General features: G+C 45.7%; 1 protein-coding gene and 1 long non-coding RNA gene across 2 annotated transcripts in view; one reads left to right on the forward strand and one right to left on the reverse strand.

The window, feature by feature from the left end:
* Positions 1 to 24,378, reverse strand: part of LOC309363074 — a 674,350-nt gene that overhangs the window by 318,156 nt on the left and 331,816 nt on the right. The gene's annotated exons all lie outside the window — the stretch shown is intronic.
* On the forward strand, positions 464 to 22,713 carry PCTP (phosphatidylcholine transfer protein). Its single transcript, XM_081898968.1, has 6 exons — positions 464 to 842; positions 9,850 to 9,967; positions 16,658 to 16,737; positions 17,052 to 17,223; positions 20,115 to 20,182; positions 22,477 to 22,713. Exons 1-6 carry the CDS (start codon positions 483 to 485, stop codon positions 22,537 to 22,539), a joined length of 861 nt encoding a protein of 286 aa, XP_081755094.1. The 5' UTR covers positions 464 to 482; the 3' UTR covers positions 22,540 to 22,713.

Raw genomic sequence — 24,378 nt, forward strand, 5'->3', positions numbered from 1 at the left:
GACTTCCATACATAATTACCTTATTCTTAGCATTTCTATAACCACTTTTTTTTTAACCTTCTCTCTCGTTTTTGTATTTCCCCTCATTAAATGTGAATCAGCCCCTGTAAATCAAGTCAATAAATAAAAACTTAACTAAAATAAAATAAGTAAATAAAAAATAATTAACTGGCCAACTGAGTTGCAGATAACCCCCCCAACCCCCAAAAAATTAAATCCTGGAGGGCGGCCTACAAAAAAGCACACTCCCCCCCCCCAACAACGACGCCGCTTGGGAGGCACGACAAGCGAGCTTTAGAGACCCCCTCGACGGTGTGAGGGTGGTGGGGAGGGATTTGAACCCAGGCCTTCCTCGGCGTCCCAACCCCGGCACTCTAACCGCGGCACCGCCCCCGCCCGCGCCCCGTTCGACGGCAGAAAGTAGTCGCGAGCAGCTCGGCCTCCGGAGCCGTCGAAGCCCCCCGCCGCCGCCGCCGTGGGCCATGTGCCCCCCGGAGGCCCTCCGCGCCCTGCTGCAGAGGCGCCCGAAGGTTCTGCCGGCGGCGAAGGAGGCGAAGGGCGGGCGTCGGAGGTGGCGGTGGTGGCCGGCCCGCTGCTTGCCCGTGTGGTCGGGGATGTCCCGCGGCGCCAGCGCCGGCCCCTCGTCGTCGTCGTCCTCCTCTTCGTCCTCGTCCTCCACGTGCCGCTCCTCGCGCAGGGCGGAGCAAGCCCGCGGCCCCTTCGGCGAAGAGCAGTTCCTGGCCGTTTGCCGGGAGTCGACCAAGCCCCGCGAAGCGGCCAGGGCCGCCTGGGAGCTCATGGCCGAGACCGCCAGCTTCTGCATCTTCCGGCTCTTCGACGAGGTGCGAGGCCGGCCAGGGGCGACGGCGCTGCGGCCAAACCAGAAGGGAAGGAGGGGAAAGGGCCGCCGAGGCCTAGGCGGAGCAAGGGATCCTGAGGACCGGCGCCGCGTTGCCGTGGAAACGCCAGGGAAAGAGGAGGCCTCCAAGCTGTTTGGGGACTACAGTTCCCGCCATCCCCGGCCACTGATTCTGCTAGCTAGGGATGATGGGAGTTGTAGTCCAATAACAGCTGGGGGCCCAAGGTTGAGAAACACTAGGGTTGCCCATACTTGGGTCTCCAGCTGTTTTTCTGGCAGTTCCCACCATGCCCAGCCACTGGTCCTGCTTAGCTAGGGATGATGGGAGTTGTAGTCCAGCAACAGCTGGGGGCCCAAGGTTGAGAAACACTAGGGTTGCCCATACTTGGGCCTCCAGCTGTTTTTCTGGCAGTTCCCACCATGCCCAGCCACTGGTCCTGCTTAGCTAGGGATGATGGGAGTTGTAGTCCAGCAACAGCTGGGGGCCCAAGGTTGAGAAACACTAGGGTTGCCCATACTTGGGCCTCCAGCTGTTTTTGTGGCAGTTCCCGCCATCCCTGGCCACTGGTCCTGCTAGCTAGGGATGATGGGAGTTGTAGTCCAACAACAGCTGGGGGCCCAAGGTTGAGAAACACTAGGCCCGGGTTGCCCATATTTGGGTCTCCAGCTGTTTTTGTGGCAGTTCCCGCCATCCCTGGCCACTGGTCCTGCTAGCTAGGGATGATGGGAGTTGTAGTCCAACAACAGCTGGGGGCCCAAGGTTGAGAAACACTAGGCCCGGGTTGCCCATATTTGGGTCTCCAGCTGTTTTCGCAGCAATTCCCATCTATTGATCCTGCTAGCTGGGGATGATGGGAATTGTAGTCAAAAAACAGCTGGGGACCCAAGGTTGTGAAACACTGTGTGAGACAGCAGCTCTTTTCCTTAGTCAGACCCCCCTGGCCAAACTTCCACCTGGCCTTTCCTCCACGGTGGCCAGTGGGCCTCCCCCCCCCCCTTGTGCCCCATGGCCCTCACAACAGGCCTGCAAGCCGTTGCACTTCTAAAACCACTTCCAGCCTTTGGAGGAGTGGGGAATGCATCAGGTTTGCCAACTCCTATTCTCTACTACAGCCTGCTCTCGATTGTTGGCCATGTCTCTTCTTCAAAGAAATAGATCACAAAGTTCCTGAACATGTACAAAATGCCTTGCCTTTCCACTGGGCAACAGCAGCCTCTCGTTATTTAAGGAGAAGCCCCACTGTATCAAACAAAACAGGGCTGGCAAGGTAAGGTGATTGCGTCTTGGAGCAGGATCCACAGGGGCAGCAGATCCCAATGTAGATCTTTATTATTCTTAGGGTTGCCATTAAAAAAATCCTGTCCTCCATTATATAGTCATTCTTTGTTTATCCACACCCACGTAGGAGCAGGGCTTCTTCCTTCCAGGACAGATTACAAGACTTGCTCAGAGGCCTGAACCTCATTTGAAAAATTAAGATCTACTTCCACCTCTCTTTTCAGTATTAGATTTTTTGTGAGTGAACTTTAAAGGATACGTGTGTAGTATTGCAGAAGATATGCCAGAAGGCAGCCCCTGGCCATTTCAGTGTTCCTGTTTACAGGAAAAACAGAAATCAAAGATGCAGTAATAGGGAGCAGCTTACCTGTTGGGGTTTTACCTGTCATGCCGATGTTAGGGACATAATAGCACTGCCAGGAAGGGGGAAAAAACAACCAGTTAATGTGACCATGGAATAGACAGGGTCCTCCCTTGAGATGTAGTAGTAGTATTTGGGTATTCCAGATAGGAAGCATAAAATAGGGACTGACAGCTTTCTGTAGAGTACAGTGGTGCCCCGCAAGACGAATGCCTCGCAAGACGAAAAACCCGCAAGACGAAAGGGTTTTTCGGTTTTTGCGACGCTTCGCTAGACGATTTTCCCTATGGGCTTGCATCGCAAGACGAAAGCCCATAGGGAAATCTCGGGGACCTTTTTTTAAATGCTGGCGGTGGGGAGCAAAGCCTTTCCCCCCCCTCCGGACTTCAGAAGAGGTCCAGGAAGGCCGGCGGGGGCGAAAGGCTTTGCTCCCCACCGCCAGCATTTTAAAAGCGGTCCGGGATAGCAGGGAAGCGCTTCCCGCTATCCCGGACGGCTTTTGAAGGCAGGCGGGGGGAGCAAAGACTTTTGCCCCCCCGCCCGCCTTGGGAAGAGGTCCTGGACCTCTTCCCAAGGCGGGCGGGGGGCAAAAGTCTTTGCTCCCCCCTGCCTGCCTTTCCGGGAGAGCGGAAAAGGCAGCGCTGCCTTCCCGCTCTCCCGGAAAGGCAGGCAGGGGGGAGCAAAGACTTTTGCCCCCCGCCCGCCTTCGGAAGAGGTCCAGGACCTCTTCCCAAGGCGGGCGGGGGGCAAAAGTCTTTGCCCCCCCTGCCTGCCTAACCGGGGGCTTTTAAATCGCCCCGGGACTGTCCGGGGCGATTTAAAAGCCCCCGGACGGCTTTTGAAGCCTCCCCCCGCCGCCCGGCATCGGAATGATGTCCCGAAGCTGGGCGGGAAAGCCTCCCCCCGCCGCCCGGGTTCGGAACGATGTCCCGAAGCTGGGCGGCGGGGCGAGAAAGCCTCCCCCCGCCGCCTGGCATCGGAACGATGTCCCGAAGCCGGGCGGCGGGGCGGGAACGCCTCCCCCCGCCGCCCGGCTTCGGGGCATCGTCCCGATGCCGGGCGGCAGGGCGAGAAAGCCTCCCTCCGCCGCACGGCATCGGAACGATGTCCCGATGCCGGCGGCGGGGCAGGAACGCCTCCCCCCGCCGCCCGGCTTCGGGGCATCGTCCCGATGCCGGGCGGCGGGGCGAGAAAGCCTCCCCCTGCCGCCCGGCATCGGAACGATGTCCCGAAGCCGAGCGGCGGGGCGGGAAAGCCTCCCCCCGCCGCCCGGCTTCGGAACGATGTCCCGAAGCCGGGCGGCAGGGCTGCGAAGCCTGGGCGCGCTGGCAACTCTCCGCAAGGAGCGCTCCCGCTGCTTGCGGAGAGGTCCGCGAAGCCTTTCCTGGACCTCTTCTGAAGGCAGGCGGGGGGGGGCAAAAGTCTTTGTCCCCCCTGCCTGCCTTCCCAGGGGCTTTTAAATCGCCCCGGACAGCGGAGAAGTCCTCCGCTGTCCCGGGCGATTTTAAATGCCGCCCGCCAGAAGAGGTCGGGGGAAGGCGGTTTCCATAGGAACGCATTAATTGATTTTCAATGCATTCCTATGGAAAACCGTGCATCGCAAGACGAAAAACTCGCAAGACGAAGAGACTTGCGGAACGAATTAATTTCGTCTTGCGAGGCACCACTGTACTGATCAGCAACTGACAGCCTGTGGGTCAAACCTGGCTGGGTGTTGGAGTGTCCTCTGCTCCCTCCACCTTGCCAGACTTCAAGCAGAAGGGATGTGCGGCACTTACTATGACTATATAACTTGATTTAGGAAATGAGATTGGCTAATCGTTCTCTAGGGACGTGGGTGGTGCTGTGGATTAAACCATAGAGCCCAGGATCAGAAGGTCAACGGTTTGAATCCCTGCGACAGGGTGAGCTCCCGTTGCTCGGTCCCAGTTCCTGCCCACCTAGCAGTTCGAAAGCACGTCAAAGTGCAAGTAGATAAATAGGTACCGCTCCGCCAGGAAGGTAAACAGCGTTTCCATGTTCGCCAGAAGTGGCTCAGTCATGCTGGCCACATGACCCGAAAGCTGTACGCTGGCTCCCTCGGCCAGTAAAGCAAGATGAGCGCCGCAACCCCAGAGTCGGTCACAACTAGACCAAGGGGTCCCTTTACCTTTACCCCCTCCTCAAAGTGATCCTCCTGTAAAACTACTTACAGTCCAGACAGATTAAGGATTAAATTGCTATATATTTCCATTTGAAATGGAACGGTGGAGACCTGCATCTCAAGGGTGCTTCTGGATTTAGATTGACAAGCATTTTGCCATAACTATAGTGGGGTTAGGGGACGCGGGTGGCGCTGTGGGTAAAACCTCAACGCCTAGGACTTGCCGATCATCAGGTTGGCTGTTCGAATGCCCGCGGCGGGGTGCGCTCCCGCTGCTCGGTCCCAGCACCTGCCAACCTAGCAGTTCGAAAGCACCCCCGGGTGCAAGTAGATAAATAGGGACCGCTTACTAGCGGGAAGGTAAACAGCGTTTCCGTGTGCTGCGCTGGCTCACCAGATGCAGCTTGTCATGCTGGCCATGTGACACGGAAGTGTCTTCGGACAGCGCTGGCCCCCAGCCTCTAGAGTGAGATGGGCGCACAACCCTAGAGTCGGACACGACTGGCCTGTACGGGCAGGGGTACGTTTACCTTTACTTTTATAGTGGGGTTAGCTCCATTTTTCATGGGTGTTCTGCTTCTGTGTCATCCCATCCTTCATGACCTTTCATGATCCTGAGGCTTCTATTTTCTTTTAGTCTTCTGCTTCCCAGACCTAAGAGGAGCTGAGACTTGAGTACTAACAGCTGGACTTTGTCTTGTTTAACCATGGGGGTGCACCACAGTTGTCTGTTTTTCTTTTCCCTTGCTCCCTTTCACAGGAAGTTTTGTAGGACAATGTTTGAGAACCTGTGCTGATCTAATCCTTGGTTCAAGGATTAGCTTTTTCTTTTTCTTTTCACAGCATCCTTGAATGGGTCAGGGAGGTGGGCAGAACGCCATGAGTACAGACACAGGCAGAGTTTATTCTTTCCCTCCCTTCCAAAGCAGTTTGTGTCCTTGGAAAAACTGCACTTAAAAAAAAATCTAGGAGTGGGCTTGAGAGTTGGAAGACAAACAATATTTATTTTCTAAACGCTGCAACCTACTTTCAAGTAGCTTGTTTTCCGGAAGAGTTCTGCTTGGTGCACTTGTGTGTTCAAATTTACTCCATTTACCGTATTTTTTGCTCTATAAGACTCACTTTTTCCCTCCTAAAAAGTAATGGGAAATGTATGTGCGTCTTATGGAGCGATTGCAGGCTGCACAGCTATCCCAGAAGCCATAACAGCAAGAGGGATTGCTGCTTTCACTGCGCAGCGATTCCTCTTGCTGTTCTGGCTTCTGAGATTCAGAATATTTTTTTTCTTGTTTTCCTCCTCCAAAAACTAGGTGCGTCTTGTGGTCTGGTGCGTCTTATAGAGCGATAAATACGGTAATTTCTTGTCATGAGCTTATTTACTCAGGTAGAAAAGTACCATGCTCCTATCTTGGCCGTGGGCTAGTGTGGGCCTCTACATAGCTCCATCCTGATTTCAGACATCATGATATATCGCTGTATTGAAAACCAGGTATCACTCAGCCCTAGATGGCAGCAACCACACCACTCTTAATTCATTTCTGAAGCCTGTATGCCAGTCCTTGCCATCATATTCCTAGATCTGTCTGGCCCAGATCTGTCTGTTTTAAATTGATTTCACTCTTGTATACGTTTGAGGACAAATCCCAGCCTGCTCAGCACAGATTTCAGACTGCTTCCGCTTCAGGATAAACAGCTGGCCAACTCAGCAGGGCATTCTGCCTTGAAATACTGAAGCCCTGCTGGTTTATTGGCCAAGAGGAAAACTTTGTGGGCTGCCTGTGGTCAGAGACAGCGTGATTCAAGCAGCTGGCAGAAATGCCTAGAAGTGGAGTCTAGCACAGGCAGGAAGCCCAATTCTTTACTAACCGAAGTGCTATCAAAATTGGGACGTGCGTTGGTGGAATGCTTGAAGCCTCTGCTATTTTGGTGTGTGTTGCATGGCCCTGCTGCATTAGATACGACAGGAATTTGGATAATTGGGGGCTTGGAAGTACAGTGGTACCTCGGGTTCAGTACTTAATTTGTTCCGGATGTCCTTTCTTAGCCTGAAACTGTTCTTAACCTGAAACACCACTTTAGCTAACGGGGCCTCCTGCTGCCGCCGTGCGATGTCTGTTCTCATCCTGAGGTAAAGTCCTTAACCTGAGGTACTATTTCTGGGTTAGTGGAGTGTGTAACTTGAAGCGTATGTAACCTGAAGCGTATGTAACCCGAGGTACCACTGTAATGTATTTTAAATGCTAGGTTGTTTTGTTGGTGTGATAATTCTGTCCAGTCAGCAAATGCTGACACGGATCAAGAACAATTTCACACGTGGCTTGTATGTTTAATTTGTTTTTTTCATGGGAATACAAGATCTGCATTGGTCAGACTGATGATTGAAATGAGAAATGCCTCTCTTCTGATTTCTACTATAGGAACAATCATACTGTCATCCCAAGTGAGGCTCAAAGGCCATTTAAGCCCTGCCTGGGAGGTCATTCTAAGTTTACATGGTGATTGTTTGGAGACTGGAATGCAGTATCATCCCTCAAGAAGAAAGTAGGCAGATGTCATACTTGGCTCGGTTTTAAAGGAAGCAATTTGTTGTATTTGTTTTAGCAAAAGAAACGCTGCAATTTGTAGACTTATACCAGCAGCGAAAGTTAAAACAGGTTGGCAGGTAGCATAAGTGGTGGAATCCACTTATAATCCACTTATAATCCACCAAGGTACAGTGGTACCTTGGTTTACAAACTTAATTGGTTCCGGAAGTCCGTTCTTAAACCAAAGTGTTCTTAAACCAAGACGTGCTTTCCCATAGAGCGGGGGACTCGGTTTACAAATGGAACACACTCAACAGGAAGCGAAACATGGTTCTTATTCTAAGGCAAAGTTCACAAACCAAAACACCTACTTCCAGGTTTGCAGCATTCTTAATCCAAGTTGTTCATAGACTAAGCTGTTCTTCAACCAAGGTACCACTGTAATTAGAGGAATGCAAACTAAGTAGGCATATGAATGTTGGGATTACATAGCTTTTCTTCACATATTTGCACTTCTTTTTAATTAGGGTTGGATTGTTAATTCTCTGATGAACAGCTTTTTTAACTATTGTGGTAGTATCATACTGTGATAGCATGCTTTGCTCAGGCCTTTGACACCTGAGATGTACAATTTTAGGACACACCCTATTTTGTGGTTTTTTTTTTGAGGGGTGCATAATTGTAAGTTTTTAAAATGTTTAATGTTGTATTTTAAACAGTTGTAACCTGCCCTGGGACCATAGGGTGAAGGTTGGGTAATAAAATTATTGTAATAATAATTTAGCAATTTGTAAACATGCCTGAGGAACAGAGGATTGGAAACGAAACCTGGAATGTTAAGGGTTCCAGCAAGTGTCCCAGAGTTGCTTTTAAAAAAAGAAAAGAAAAGAGAGAGGCTTTGCTTGCTGACTAATGCCAGCTTTATCACAGACTACGAATAAACAAATCTATAAAATAAACCAGAAAGAAAAAGCTCTCAATGTGTCCAAAATATGTTGTAACCCACGCCTCTCTTTTTGCTTTTAAAGAAATCTGTCTCACTGTAGCAACTTTGGTAGAAATCTCTAAATACTGTACAGGAAAGTCTCTTCTTGGTGGAAAGCAACTAACACTGCCAGAGCGGTGGGATCATACTAAAATCTAGACTAGCTATAGGTGGTGGTTTGTCTTTTGAAGTTATTGTTTTCAAAATGCAGGCTAATGTTTAACAATTTTGTTTTGTTTTGTTACTGCAATGGCCCAGTCTGAGAACACTTCATGGTACTGTATGTTTTCCAGCCTTCTAAACAAACATCTCCTGTAATCTGCAGGCACGTCATAATCTCTCAGTTGATATTCACATTCCTTTCATACAGGAAAATAGGTCTGCTAACCTTTGAAAGCTCAGATTATCTGAGATATTGCAAGCCTTGTGAACTAAAACCACAACTAAAACCATCTGTTGTGGTAGATGATGGTCTAGACTCTAGACTCTTCTTGTAATGTTCTGCAGTAAAGGGTAGTCCTTTAAATAAATGGAGGTAGAGTGATTTTACAAAGTGTAAAATTTCAGGAATCACTCTTAAATAATTGCAGGCTTGATGTATCTTTGGAAAATAGAACTCCGGAGGGCGTAGGCTTGGGTGGAGGTCTATTTCACATTGCCAGAATTTGTTTGTGAAGCAGTGTTGTAATGCCTTATTACAAAATGCTGTGTGAGTCATGCCGTATCTTTATTTTAAATATTTCCTTTCTTTAAATGTTGGGTTCATAAAGGGTCTAGCTGACGGTGCTGAAGGATGAAGTGATGTTTATTGAATGAGAAAGTTCATGATAACAGAGCTCTGTTAAAAAATATTTTACAGAATACAAGACTGAAAAGGGTAAAAGGTAGTTTAAATTCCATTCACGTGTACTGTGCTTTGACCTTTTTGCATCTCCTCGATGAATTAGACCCAAAAACCTTCTGTTTCTGCAATTCGTATTGCTAGCAAATAATGCAACTCTCTGAACAAAGGGTTATCAATATCTTAGTGTAAGGGTTACTTGATTTGTGCAGAGGGCTCTACTTAGTCAGATAAAACAAAATAAATAACATGAATTTTTCTAGACTGGTCAGGGTGAAGATGGGGGTGGTGGTTTGGTGGAGTCTAACAAAAGTAGAATACAGTCAGAGTGCTGAAATATATATTTATTATTTCACTTGATTGTCATAACAGAAGTATGACTCCTGTTGCAGTTTATGTTTCAAAGGATAAAGGGGGATTAGATGCTGAGACTTTCATTTGACTATACAGTAGTCTCTGATATTTAAAATAAACAACTGAGTTATATTTACAACACCAACTTATATATAGGATGATTTCTATGATTTCTAGTGTGTAAATATGAGAAAGCATTATTGCTTTTGAGTAGTATGTTTAGGGTTATACAGAAAAAAAGATATAGCAGAGAGATTGGTATATATTTTAAGATAAGTGTGTCATAGGGCAGTCCAGTTCTTTAGGCAAATGGACCAACTCGCCTCTGTTTTAACGCAAACATCACAGAGTATATTTGTATGTTGTAAATGTATTCATTGTGCAAGCACAGTGGTGTAAAAGAGTATTTTTGGACATTGCTAGTGCAACCAAGCAGAGGCCTGAAATACAGGATTCTTGATTCTCCCCGACCTGCTCCCTCCTATTGCTCTTGCTTTTTCAGAAATCTGGACTGTACGAGTATAAAGTCTATGCCACTCTTGGTGATTGTTCCCCAGATGTATGTGCAGAAGTGTACATGGATTTAACCTACAGAACACAATGGGACCGGTATCTTAGAGGTCAGTAAATTATTCAAGACCAAAATGTCATTTTCTTTGGTCGCTGTGACAGGTTCCTTTCCTCCGCTCCTTGACCACCATCGTTTTGAAGATTCTTTTACTTTGCTCTTTCAAATGCTCTGTACAGTTTTTCAGTATGAAAAATGCATGAAGTAGATTTCCATTACCAAAGCATTAATGCTAATATAGACATCTACTTGTGATGCCCTGAAAAACAAATAAGAAGCAATGTGTTTCTTACTAGCCATTTTTTGTGTTAAAACCAACTTTCTTAGATCCATCAACCCTGTTCTCATGATGGTTTATGGGTAAATGGACTTGTCTCTTGATCATTATATGACATCTGGGGAATCTGAGGCCTAGTGTTTGATACCCCCTTAATCACCAGTTTTTATTAGATTGTTAGAGCGGTCAGATACAAAAGCAGAAACTTTAATCGTTTTGGAGGCAAAGGGAATCACATGTGTTATGCAAGCCACATCTGCTGAAATTCCCTCTCCTGAATATCGATGAAAAGATGAAGAAGTCTATCCTCTTTTGCAATCGGCTACTATACTCTAAGACCTTCTTTAGCTTTGATCTCTTTGATTCTAGAGAGAATTTCCCCTTATTTTTGTCCAGTTGGTTGCCTAAAACAATTATAATAATTTTCATTACATGGATTTCCATTCCTCCAAATCAGGGATGCCCCTATGAAATTTAACTAGTGTTATTGAAATTCTTCAGGTTTCCCTCAGAGTTCCTCATATGTTTTGCATGGGCAGGAGCCTCCACGTTTGCCTCTTAATATCACTAAAGGTGAATTTGGTGGCAACTTAGGGGTGTGTGAAACTGTGAAATAGCATGAGTCCTCTTGGAAGTTATTGTTTTATTGTTTTACCTCAACATTAATTCCGCTGCAGTTTCGCCTGAGCAAGGACTTCCACTTTTGCCTCAAAATTTGCCTTAGGTGAAATTTGTCAGAGGTGGTGTCATGTATACTGTTGTGTACATCTTTATTTAACGGAATGACATTTGTGCATTTCCATCCCTATCCTAAACTTCAAAGTTCCGGTTCCCTTCTCCATGTTTAGTTTAAACAAGTGACTATTTGTCTTTCCATATAAACTACACATGAGATCCTTATCTAGTTGTGCAACGTATCATATGGTGATCCAGCTGTAGCAGTACAGTGATACCTTGGTTTACAACCATAATCCGTTCCGTAGGTCTGGTTGTAAACCAAAACAGGTTGAAACCCAAGGCGCGCTTTCGCTATTGGGGCCTTAAAAAAAATTGGTCGTAATAATAAAAAAAAGGGTTGTAATAAAAAAAAAAGGGATACACACTTCAGGGTTTGACGTGATTGTAATCCAAAACGGTTGTAATCCAAAACAGTTACAAACTAAGGTACCACTGTACCTAAGATTACTCCTTGCTGAAACCACTACAGTCATACCTCGGGTTGAATGTGCTTCGGGATGAGCACATTTGAGTTGCTCTCCGCAGCAACCCAGAAGTAATGGAGCGCGTTACTTTTGGGTTTTGCCACTTGTGCATGCACGGACGCTCAAAATGATGTCACGCGCATGCGCAGAAGCGCTGAAATGTGACACGCGTGGACATGGGTTACGTTTGCTTCTAGATGTGAATGGGGCTCCGGAATGGATCCTGTTCGCATCTAGAGATACCACTGTACTCTTGGAGTTCCTTCATGCACAGCTAGTCCTGATGACATGTTTCTGCTGAGACCTTTTAGAAGATAGCATGGCAATGACTTTTCGGCCCCAGACCAAGAGAGCATTTCTCAAGACATCACACTGAATTTGGTGACATCAATTGATGTTAGAAAGCCATTTATTCTAAGTAGCACCCATGGAAAAGCATTTTAAGATGTATCCTTCCAAAGAAATAGTGCTCTGCTTTTCTTAAGTTGGTGGAAACTGCTTTCCAGCCACCGCCCTCACCCACCTCTTTTGCTCAAGTGATTTAGGACACTGCCTGTACTGCACTGTCTCTCCCTATATTCGATTATAATAGGTTTGTTCTAATTATACAGCGGTACCTTGCAAGACGAAATTAATTCGTTCTGTGAGTTTTTCCGTCTTGCGAATTTTTCGTCTTGCGAATTTTTCGTCTTGCGAAGCACGGATTCCAACCCAAAATCCAAAACCCCCCCAAAAAGTTTTAAAAGTTTAACTTACCAAATGGCTGCAAAAGAAGTTTTGGAAAAGCTTCAAAAATCACCAAAGTCTTCAAAAACCTCAAAAAAGGCTCAAAAAAGGAAACAAACTTGCAAGATGTTTTCGTCTTGCGAAGCAACTCAAAAAACGAAAAACGCTTTCGTCTTGTGAGTTTTTCGTCTTACGAGGCATTCGTCTTGCGAGGTACCACTGTATATTGAGTTTTCCTTGGTTCACGTTACTGACAGAGCACTTCCAAGTTGTATCAATTGCTCTTCCCTAGCATGTAATGTAGATTTTCCCATTATGTCTACATGTATCGATTATATGTTGAAGTTAAACTGAGTGTCCCTTGAGATACATGGGGAGGGCTTGGTTATCTTGGCTAACTTTTAGCTATTGTGAGATTAATAAGAGCAGATACACTATCTTTCATTGGGATGACACTCTATTGCTGCATGCCACAGACACAAAGGGTGGGGAAGGAAACCCATGACTTCAACATGACGGGGCAATAGGATATGAATGTCCCCATCTGCAAATGACTCACAACGTCTGATTTGCAGAGCTTCACATATTTTGGCCTACGGTAAGCAGGGAATGTTTCAAATATCTTCCGTTATCTCTTGTGTGATGCCATGCTCACATCTATGTTATCTAATATATCAGTATCAATATATATTGCATATTAGATGTCCATTGTCATCAAGACAAGATGTTTTCAAAAGATGAATGCGAATATATTTCTGGTGCGTTTCTTAACTTAAGACTGTGGAACTTCCACAAAGAACGAAGTTTTGATTTGTGTGTGTGCATAGAAAATATTGCATACTTTGATTAATCAATTTTAAGGAACAAAAGTATACATTACTATTGTTATTGTTATTAATTTTATACCCCACCTTTTCCCCAACGGGACTCTACATTCACAAGAAGAAACATTTCAATAATCTCCAGTGTACTAAAATGAAGGGGCAGATTATTCTAGCAACTTTCGTAATGAATAATGAGATTTTAATATCTATGGGCAGGATTCACCTTAGTGTCTATGCTAGAAGCCTACCGATTGGGCCACTTAGATTAGCAGGGGGAGAAGCAAAAATGTCCTTTCAGTAGCAACTTCTCATGTCTTTTTGGTGCTGTTCTCCAAGGACCCCCAGTGTGGGAGGGCTTTATGGGGCAGTGAGGAGATTTGGAAAAACAAACAAACATGTGATCTGAGAACCCATGCATCTCAGTAGGGCACTATAGCTTATCTCACCATATTTCCCCAGATTTTGAACCCATGGACATTTTGGCAGCCCATGCTTTGATAGTGAGCTTGGAAAGGTTGTTTTGGAAAGGCAATAAAAGGTGAACAAAGGTAAAAATATGAACAGATTTACAGATACCAGAGACATATTAACCAGCAAGCCATCCTCACTGTCCTTAATCTAGGCTATCTCACTCTTCGGGGAATACTGAAAGAAGCTAGACTTGGCAAGTAATACGATGACCTAAGATACAATAATAGCATGTCTTGTCAAATAATAGGGTTCAATTTGTCCTTCTGGTATGTGAGAGAAAATATTCATTTATAGTGGAACTCCCTGTATTGCCCATTAAATTGAACATGTCAAATATTACTCTTTTTCTCACACCTTCAATTTTGAGTTTGCTTGCTGCTTAAGACGTAGGAAACGGAATAGATTGTCAAATGGCACCAAGTTAATACTCCAGTGACCTCTGGTGGAAAATGTGATATTATTTGGTGTCTTATAGTGGGAACAGCACTATCCATCAAACAGCTGGCATTACATATTGCATCGCACAGAAATAATGTCTTCCAATACAATAACTTCTTGTTAGGCCCCTTCATATATTTGTGAGGAATACTGGCATCTCAGCATATGTGTCTGCAGCAAAATAGTCCCTCATGCAGCCATTCTCACATTCATTGGAGAAAATACAGCATCTTAAGTGACTTTTATGGTCTGCCTGCCATAGCTACTTGGGAAGATAAGGAACTTTAGAGAATGCCTTTCCCTGCCCGATTGGAACTTCCCCAGCTTTTGAGATCTGTCCATGAAGCCTACCTACTTGAGAAGAAGTTAGAGCAGGGCTTCCCAAGCCATGGTTTGTGAACTATAATAATTGCGTGGACAGGCGGAGTCCCCCAGACCCTGGGAGGCCCCCCCATGTGGAATAATGACTCAAGACAATGTGCTATGGGATTAAATTGGTCACAACTTTATTATATTTCAGATGTGGGTAGACCTTGGCTCAGGCATTGGGCGTTTATCCCTCCCAGTCTCCAGCCGGGGATCTAGGGGACATCAGGGTTATCCGGGGGGGGGGGGATCGGCCGGCTCTGGAGAACAGAGATAGCCGTCCCCGTTACGCCGTCGTTGCAGGGGAGACCAATGATGACCTCTCTGCGTACGGTCAAAGCCTCCCCTCCAAAAACCCTTTAACGGGGAACCCTGGTATCACCGCCATAAAGAGGAAGGGGGCGTCGGTCACCACTGCACCCCCCCCCAATTCAGGAAAATAGACTAAAGGATACCGCCCAAGGCCTGATACCGCCACCCGAGACCGCAAAGTTGCCGTCTCGCCGCCAAGACTACCTACACCTGAAAAGACCCTTCACCACCCACCAACCAATCCGACAGGCCATGCCTGATGTCGCTCAGCCAACACTTGTTACCAAGGCCCGATAGGTGCACACCATTGGGCCTGCATAGTTCCTTCATGTATACTTTAATGCTGGGATGCTTCACGACTCGACCTCCCATGCGCGTGGTTGCAGAGCGCAATGCCCTATTGACTTTTTGAACAGTGTAGTTAAGTCTGGTGGGTTTGAGGTTGCCACGCCACTGTAAGCGTGGTAGAAGCTCTGACCAGAAAATCGTGATATTGGGGTGCGTGGCATGTAAGCTTTCCAGGTCTGCAATCGCTGGTTTTGGCCAAGCCTGTGCTAATGGAGCCGCACAGGGTCCAGGGGCCACGCATGTCCACGCAAAGGGCACCCCCCGTTTAATGTGGGGAGCAGTCATTCAGGTAGTCTCTGGCATGTCGGTGTCTGGTTAAATATTGGCGGTGACACACCCACTGCATTAAATATTCATGTTGGTTTTTTAAAAATTGCATTTGAATTGCTTCTTTTATTGTAATTTATTGTGTCATGATTTGAATTCTATGGAATACAGTAAAATGCAATATATGACAAATAAAAGAAACTGTAAAATACATTTAAAAACTATAGCGTCTAGCACGGTGCATTACAAACTGTACAACAGGCAGAAAAAAAACCGTGGTCTGCCACAATCTTCATCAGTGATCCATTTGGGAATTACTGATTTAGGCCTGGCATCAACTTTCTTTTCTATAGTCCTCAGTAACAAATGTCCTCTCCAAGTAATCGGGCTGTTGTAGGCCTGATTTCTCCAAACTGGGTGAAAGAGCACTAATATGGTAAAAGCAGTTCTGTGTTAGCAGGTATCAAATGATGCACACGGGAGAGGAAAATCCTAGTTTCACAAATACACTTGCAGGGTCTGAACAGGTGGTGACAGGCCTGATCAGTAAGGAGGGACATAATAGAGCTGAATAGGATTTTGCTTAATGTGAAGAAATTTGCCCCCCTCATAATACTGGAACATGGGGTCACCTAAGATCATCTTCTGAGGCCCTTCTTCGTGTGCCTCCTCCTTGAGAGGTCCGGAGGGTAGCAACACGAGAACGGGGTCTTCTCTGCAGTGGCTCCCCATCTGTGGAATGCTCTCCCCAGAGAAGTTCATCTGATGTCTTCATTGTACACCTGTAAGCACCAGGCAAAAATGTTCCTTTTTAACCAGGCCTTTGGTTGATCGGATTGACGTCCTATCCCCTTTTAAAAAGTGACTCTTTTTTTGGGGGGGGGTATTGGGTTGTTGTTTTTATTTTGATTACATATATTGATGTTTTCTGTGAACTGCTCTGAGACCTCTGGGTATAGGGCGGTATATAAACTCAATAAATAATCATATTAAAACAATAATCTAATGAAATTTAATGTTGGAAGATATAGGGGAGACAAAAGGAAATCTTCACACAACCCACTGTTAGATGGACATTTGCTACCGCAAGATATGACACTATCCACTGACTTGAATGGTTTAAAAGGGGTTTTAGACAAATAGTGGGGGATAACTTTATGAATGGCTACTGGCCGTGCTACTGTATTTGTCTCTGGTGCCTCTGAACATTAGTTACTGGGGGAAAACAAGTTGGGAGAGTCCTGCTTGTGAGTTCGCCATACACATTTGGATGGCCATTGTGAGAACAGGATGCTTGACTAGATGAGCTTTTGGGTCAAATTCTTTAAAAAAGAACCAATTATGTCTATCCCTTTGTGCCCGACCCTTGCTGAGGTCTGACACATACACAGTTATGATTCGTGTCTGACTCCTTTCACATTTTCAATTCACCAAATGCATTGAAAACCTTATGTAAGTCCAGCTGAATAAAACATAGTCTGCATTTAACGCATTTCCCCTCCGATTTTTAGATATAAGTGAGAAACCTTTTGAGGGCAGAACAGTAATCCGCTGGGAAGTGAAGTTCCCTTTTCCCATGGCAAATAGAGATGTATCCTTTCAAGTCTTGGGTTGCAGTTTTGCTCTTAATATTTGAGGCCGCAAACTCCTCACAGCACAGTTCTGCAAGTTTAAATGAGGTAAAAAATAAATTGACTCTTAAGGGAAAAGAAAAAGTTAAGACTTTGATGTGCATTCTTGTGAACCATATTCTGTCATACCCTTTGAGGAGCAAAACAAAAACAAATGCAGGCTTCTTGAAACAGGATTGCTTTTCGTATTTGCACCAGTATACCTTCTGTCTCGATTATATATGTATATTATATATACAGGCACATCCTGATTATTTCTTAAACTTCAGCATAGTATGTTTTCGTTCGTGAGCGTAAAGATATGGAACTTGAAGGGAAGAAGATATATGTTATATTGGCTAAAAGCGTGAATACCTCTAAATTCCCGGAGAAGACTGGGATTGTTAGAGTAAAGAATTATAAACAATGTGTGGCCTTTGAAAGCGATGGCAAGAAAGGCTCCAAAGGTAAGAAATCAGTAAAGAACTTTATGGAAATACCTGCTTAGAGGTAGGCATGAGGAGAAAGTTCAATTCAATTCGCATTTAAAGGTGAACCTACCTAATACACACTTTTCAAAACAAGGCACAAACCCAAAGCAGAGTTATCCTTTGAAATTTGCATTACTCTGAATTTTGCAATAGTTTCCCAGCCAAGTAACATGTACACAAATGCATTTTTCAGGATACAGTGTGCATATAAATGTACATATTAAAGAAAATAATATACAGAAATGTATTATATTAGGGGAAGTTGCTTGTAAATCTTATTAATATTTATTTAACTTTTTTTTACTCTGCTTGACTGTAAACACAACAACCTCTAAGCAGTTTACAACAGTATAAAAGCATTAAGAATTATTGATTAAAAGTGTATATTTGTCAAAACGACATGCAACAATGTGCTTACTTTGAGAGCTTTGCACTGCATTGTTGGCAAATTTTGCTGATTATTTTAGAAAACCAATTTACAAATTGCTGCAGAAGTGTGCAAAATGATTGGGAGAAACAGAAAGTTGTCAACTGCAAGTGGCAGATACGCCCATCCCTTTTTAGAGCAGAAATGTTAAATTTACAAGTTAGGATTGTGAAAAACATATTCATTTGCTTTTTTAACACTAGCAAATTTTGCTAAGAATGAAAGCAAGATAGTTGAACAGGTGTGTACAAAATAACACTAGAGGCTTGCATCCAATATTTTGGGTGGTTAATTCTTATGCACACATGTTTGCTCATCCCAGCCAACTAATTTGTGTAATCTGGTAACAGGAGTTGTTTAACCACAATGTGATCAGACCAAACTTGTATAAATTCTTCAGGGGCAAAATTAGTGATGGCATGATCATTCTTTATTCTGTAGAAGTAAATACCTGTGGGGAGAATAATTTGTTTCAGGACTGTGGCGGTTATAGGAAAATTAATGATTAACCCCTTGTTAAACCCCACAGCGCTGTTTTGAATCTCCCACTGTGGCTGCTATTTGCATAGAGAAGAAAGCTGCCATTGGCACCAGTGGAAGTTTTTGTCCCAAGGAACATAGCAGCCACTAGGGGCACGTGGTGTGTGATCCTGATTGGACTGAAGTGGAGACAACAAGTTAAATCCCCTCTTTACCACCTCCCCAGCCCAATCATACCGCTTTTAGCTTTGTGATTATTGTCATACCTCGTTTCTAAGACTGGGAAAACTTGTGGATGCCTCAATAATGTGCCAAGTTGGACTTGCATGATGGGTTCCTGCTTCCCCCCTCGGAAAGAAAGACACGAGACACCAGAATTTTAGGTTAATGGGTCAAATTAGGCCACAACTTTATTGATTACAGGAATTGAGCGGTATTGGCTTAGGCATTGGTCCTATCAACTATCTGGCTTCAGCCTGCTTGCTTGAAGACCAGCAAGGGTTAACCACCAGTAGGGGGAGTCCCGCTGATGCACATCAACTAGGAGCTCCCCCGGGGTCACCGCTCGGGGGCGTGCCGTAGGCCCACACCTCCCTAGGCTTAGGAAAAGGTGATGCCCCCTGGAATTCTTTACGGCAGTGTTCCCCAACCTTGGGCCTCCAGCTGTTTTTGGACTACAACTCCCATCATCCCTCGCTAGCAAGACCAGTGGTCAAGGATGATGGGAATTGTAGTCCAAAAACAGCTGGAGGCCCAAGGTTGGGGAACACTGCTTTACGGGACTACCCCCTTTCATCTGCATAACAATACCCCTACCAATGCCTAACCGCCAATGCCAAGGAAGTTGTGACGGTTGCTACGAGGTAGGCAAAAAACCAAATGCCAATTTGTCAAGTGGAAAAAATTCCTACCAGGCCCCATGACGGCGACCAACCGAAGTCCATAGCAATGTCAGAGAGCCTAACCTAATGGGTAGGAAAACCTGATCAGCTGGAGCGCGGGAAGAGGGAGATCCTCTGCCGTGCCAGCCCTAAATAGGGCGGGCCATGCCTCCCGGACCAGCCGATGGGCTGGCCCGGGTGATGCCGCGTCCGAGGATTCCCCCAGTATCGCGGGGGCTGTGAGCCAGCCCCCGCATGCATGGGGAGGGGGATGAAGCCTGCAACCCCACCTCCTCTCCAGCTTGGAAGTGGATTTCTGATGCAGATATTGCAGTTCTGCTAATGGGTTCACGTATCCTAGGCCCTAACTATTTGTAATTCTTTCTAATAGAAATTTTTGCAGGGTTGGGGTTGGCAAGGGGAATTGTTTGTTGTTGTATGCACAATCCCTTCCCTCTTGGTGATCAGAGAGAGAAAAATTTGATGTGGTTGGATATACGCAAAAGTGGCAGAGCTTGCTGGAACTGGGAAACTTCCCTTCCAACTCTGCAACAGGCCTCCATAACTCCAGAGATGAAACTGAGAAGGATTTTTGAAACCAGTTTAGCCTCTACAGTGAAGAAAGACCTTTGAATTTATTGCAGAGCTGAATGGGAATAAAGTGTTTTGCTTTCACTGCTGCCTTTTGCAGCTATTGCTCTGGGACCAGACAATATACAATAAGCTCTAAACTTACAGGAACAGCAGTTGGATGTACAAAACACTGCACAATTGAAGAGGGTGGAGGAGAAGAGCTTTTTGGGGAAAGAAAAAAAAAACTCTTGCAGTCATGCAGACGTTCCGAAACCGTTGAGGGGTTTCAGCAAATATATCTGATATCATGGGATGGAACAGTGGAAAACTCCAGAGAAATAAGGGAATGAATTCTGCACATTTATGGTTCTAAATAACAACACTAAAAGTAGCTTAGATAGCTGCTAGTAAGGCGACCACAAAATAGATATATAAATGAATAGCTGCTGTAGTTGCTTAAATAAGATTTCCGACTACCTCTTTTCTTCCTTTCTTTTGCTTTGAAGTTTTCATGTCATACTTTGATGACCCTGGTGGCAAGGTTCCTTCGTGGCTGGTCAACTGGGGAACCAAGGTAAGCAGGGGGCTGGAATTTGTAGGGAACTAACCCAATGGGTTATGCCCATGGCTTTTCTGGCCTGATTCTCTGTTGCCAGCACTGTAGGCAGAACTACAGGTACTGAAACGGGAAGAGTCATAGAATTGTAGCGTTGGAAGGGACCCCAAGGCTCATCTTCCAACCCCCTGCAAAGCAGGACTCTCAGCTAAACCACCCATGACAGATGGCCAGCCAACCTCTGTTTTAAAACCTCCAAAGAAGGAGAGTCCACAACCTCCACAGCTCTTACTGTCAGAATTTTTTTCCTGATGTTTAGTAGCAATCTCCTTTCTTGTAACTTTGAGCCACTGGTTGAAGTCCTACCCTCCGAAGCAGGAGAAAGCAAGCTCGTTCCCTCTTCCATGTGACAGCCCTTGAGATATTTGAAGATGGCTATCATATCTTCTCTCAAAATAAAAAGAAATTCCTTCCTGTAGCACCTTAGAGACCAACTAAGTTTGTTGTTGGTATGAGCTTTTGTGTGCATGCACACTTCTTCAGATACCTGAAGAAGTATCTGAAGAAGTGTGCATGCACACAGAGGCTCATACCAATAGCAAACTTAGTTGGTCTCTAAGGTGCTACTTGGACACAGGTGGCGCTGTGGGTTAAAGCCTCAGCGCCTAGGACTTGCTGATCGAAAGGTCGGCGGTTCGAATCCCTGCTGCGGGGTGCGCTCCCGCTGCTCGGTCCCAGCGCCTGCCAACCTAGCAGTTCGAAAGCACCTCCGGGTGCAAGTAGATAAATAGGGACCGCTTACCAGCGGGAAGGTAAACGGCGTTTCCGTGTGCGGCTCTGGCTCGCCAGAGCAGCGATGTCACACTGGCCATGTGACCCAGAAGTGTCTCCGGACAGCGCTGGCCCCTGGCCTCTTAAGTGAGATGGGCGCACAACCCTAGAGTCTGTCAAGACTGGCCCGTACGGGCAGGGGTACCTTTACCTTTACCTTAAGGTGCTACTAGAAGGATTTTTTAAAAAAATTGTTTCAACTACTGCAGACCAACACGGCTACCTACCTGTAACTACAGTCATACCTCGGGTTGAAGTAGCTTCGGGATAAGTATTTTCGGGTTGCATGCTGCGGCGACCTGGAAGTAAAGGAGTGTGTTACTTCCAGGTTTCGCCGCATGCGCAGACGGTCAAAATGACGTCACGCACATGCGCAGAAGCAGTGAATCGTGATACACGCTGATGCGGGTTGCATTCGCTTTTGGATGTGAACGGGGCTCTGGAACGGATCCCGTTTGCATCCAGAGGTACCACTGCATATCTTCTCTCAGTCTCAGAATAGAGCCCAGAGCAACAATCCAGACTTGTTTGTGTCCATTCCCTATTGTCAGTTGCTCGTCTGAGACAATAGCTCTGTTCATGCAGTACTCACCTGAAGGTGGCATCCTGCTAGTGCAGGGGAGAAGGGCTGTTCTCTGGGCTCCTCCCACAGCACCAAGTATACTGCCTTAAAGAGGCCAATACTTACAAAACTTTTCTACTGCAGAAATCCATCAGGGAATGATACACATTTAGGATTTGCTTGTGCATTTCTTTCCCTTTTAATCTTTTCATTTCTATCCTTTCCCTGCCCAGTTAGGTAACTTGTTCAGAGCCTCCAACTCTCACTGATCATATCAAACAAAAACACTTTCTTCTAAACCTTTGGTTTATGTGCTGCTAGCAGCATGGGATATTGTTTGGATCCTATAAATCTGTATATTTTGAAAGCTGAAAATGGTGGCGGCATGTTGCTACTGTGTAGGAGGGTCACCAGGATTAACGAATTTTAAAAACCAGTTATGAATCCCCCTCTCACCTGGTTTAAAATGCTTGTTTAAGCCACAGAGCACAATTACTTTTGTGTTTGAAGTGGCATAGGTGTAACAAACAGCTGAACATCAGTACAGTGGTGCCCCACAAGACGAATGCCTTGCAAGACGGAAAACCTGCTAGACGAAAGGCTTTTCCGTTTTGGAGGTGCTTCGCAAAACGAATTTCCTATGGGCTTGCTTCGCAAGACGAAAATGTCTTGTGAGTTCCTGCGGGTTTTTTTCCCTCCCCCCCGCTAAGCCGCTTATCAGCTGATCCTCTAAGCCCGCAAAGCTGCTAATAGCGCTAATCTGCTAAGCCGCTAATGGGCTTGCTTCGCAAGATGAAAAAACTGCAAGACGAAGAGACTCGCGGAACGGATTCTTTTCGTCTTGCGAGGCACCATTGTAGTTGCCTACTAGGCCATAAAGTGTAGATGCATAAGTATTCTGTGATCCCTTTCTTTACAGACTGGAGTGCCTAACTTCTTGATTGATATGGAGAAAGCTTGCCACAGTTACCGCAAAAGATAAAACCGCTCCATGAATGTGATCCAGATTGAAAGCTTAAAGGTATATTTTGCATGGATAATGAGCCATGGACACATCACTGAATAACATCTGCCTTTTGGGATAGTAATCATGAGCCATGTAAGTTCCCAGGCATGTGACAATGAAACATATTAAAACTTTTCATTTTTCATTTTCCATCTGTTTGATGCACTGCCATTTAATTTTTTGAGGGCTTTCACGTATCATTTCAACATTTGAGGCATGCTGTTTGTGGTCGTCCCCCCCTCGTGTAATGGTCACCTTTGAACACAGGAGCTCTGATGCATCGCTTCAGTAGAGGGAACAGCACTATGTTCAAAGAGGGCTGTGCATGCAGAAATTCCCCCTTCATTGAAACTAGCAGAGAAACCCATAAAGCTATGCACTCTGAGCTCTGCATCAAGATGCTCAAGATACAAAGTACACTAGCTGTACTTTGGTCGACAGTGCTGAATAGAACTGTTGGATGCCTTTTAGTTGATCTCTTCTTAAATAATAATAATAATAATAATAATAATAATAATAATAATAATAATAAATTTTATTATTTATATCCCACCCATCTGGCTGAGTTTCCCCAGCCTCTCTGGGCAGCTCCCAATCAAGTGTTAAAAACAGTACAGCATTAAATATTAAAAACTTCCCTGAACAGGGCTGCCTTCAGATGTCTTTTAAAGATAGGATAGCTGCTTATTTCCTTCACATCTGAAGGGTGGGTGCCACTACCGAGAAGACCCTCTGTCTGGTTCCCTGTAGCCTCAGTTCTCACAATGAGGGAACCGCCAGAAGGCCCTCGGCGCTGGACCTCAGTGTCTGGGCTGAACGATGGGGGTGGAAATGCTCCTTCAGGTATACAGGACCGAGGCCATTTAGGGCTTTAAAGGTCAGCACCAACACTTTGAATTGTGCTCGGAAATGTACTGGGAGCCAATGCAGATCTCTCAGGACCGGTGTTATGTGGTCCCGGCGGCCACTCCCAGTCACCAGTCTAGCTGCCGCATTCTGGATTAATTGCAGTTTCCGGGTCACCTTCAAAGGTAGCCCCACGTAGAGCACATTGCAGTAGTCCAAGCGGGATATAACTAGAGCATGTACCACTCTGGTGAGACAGTCCGCGGGCAGGTAGGGTCTTAGCCTGCGTACCAGGTGGAGCTGGTAGACAGCCGCCCTGGACACAGAATTAACCTGTGCCTCCATGAATAGCTGTGAGTCCAAAATGACTCCCAGGCTGCGTACCTGGTCCTTCAGGGGCACAGTTACCCCATTCAGGACCAGGGAATCCTCCACACCCGCCCTCCTCCTCTCCCCCCCAAAACAGCACTTCTGTCTTGTCAGGATTCAACCTCAATCTGTTAGCCGCCGTCCATCCTCCAACCGCCTCCTTACTCTGTTCCTCTGCTGTCTTCTAAGAAATGTGACTTAAACAGTTCATTAAAAGGTAAAGTGGACAGGATTTTCAATGAGCAAATGAGATGTTATCTTTTATTGGAATAAATAGTCACAAAACGACTGGCTGACATCCAACAAAAGTTATATAAACCCCACTGACATCCATTAGTTGTGACTAAAGGCGATTAATCTCAGCGGGACATAAACACAATTAACTTCTTTGGGGTTGGGCCCATTGTGCGAAAAGATTTCAAATGTCAAGTTATTCATCTGAGCAAAACAAAAATAATTAGCAATAACTTTGCTAATAATCTTTGAAGGCACACTGGGTAATGCTGTGGGACTTGTTTTTTTTCTCCGTGTTGTGTGCCTTCCACATTTGATGCCCAGCTTCGCAAATATAACAATACATTCTGTGCCTACTGAGACGGG

Source organism: Podarcis melisellensis (assembly GCF_964234715.1).
Source record: "Podarcis melisellensis genome assembly, chromosome: 2".
In the NCBI taxonomy this organism is placed as follows: Eukaryota; Metazoa; Chordata; class Lepidosauria; order Squamata; family Lacertidae; genus Podarcis; species Podarcis melisellensis.

What these genes read in the sequence shown, in the direction of transcription:
- PCTP (XM_081898968.1), top strand. Translation starts at nt 483, where the DNA reads ATGTGCCCCCCGGAGGCCCTCCGCGCCCTGCTGCAGAGGCGCCCGAAG. An exon ending in TCTTCCGGCTCTTCGACGAG is followed by an intron (nt 843 to 9,849) that starts GTGCGAGGCCGG and finishes TTGCTTTTTCAG; the next exon opens with AAATCTGGACTGTACGAGTA. An exon ending in TTCCCATGGCAAATAGAGAT is followed by an intron (nt 16,738 to 17,051) that starts GTATCCTTTCAA and finishes ACTTCAGCATAG; the next exon opens with TATGTTTTCGTTCGTGAGCG.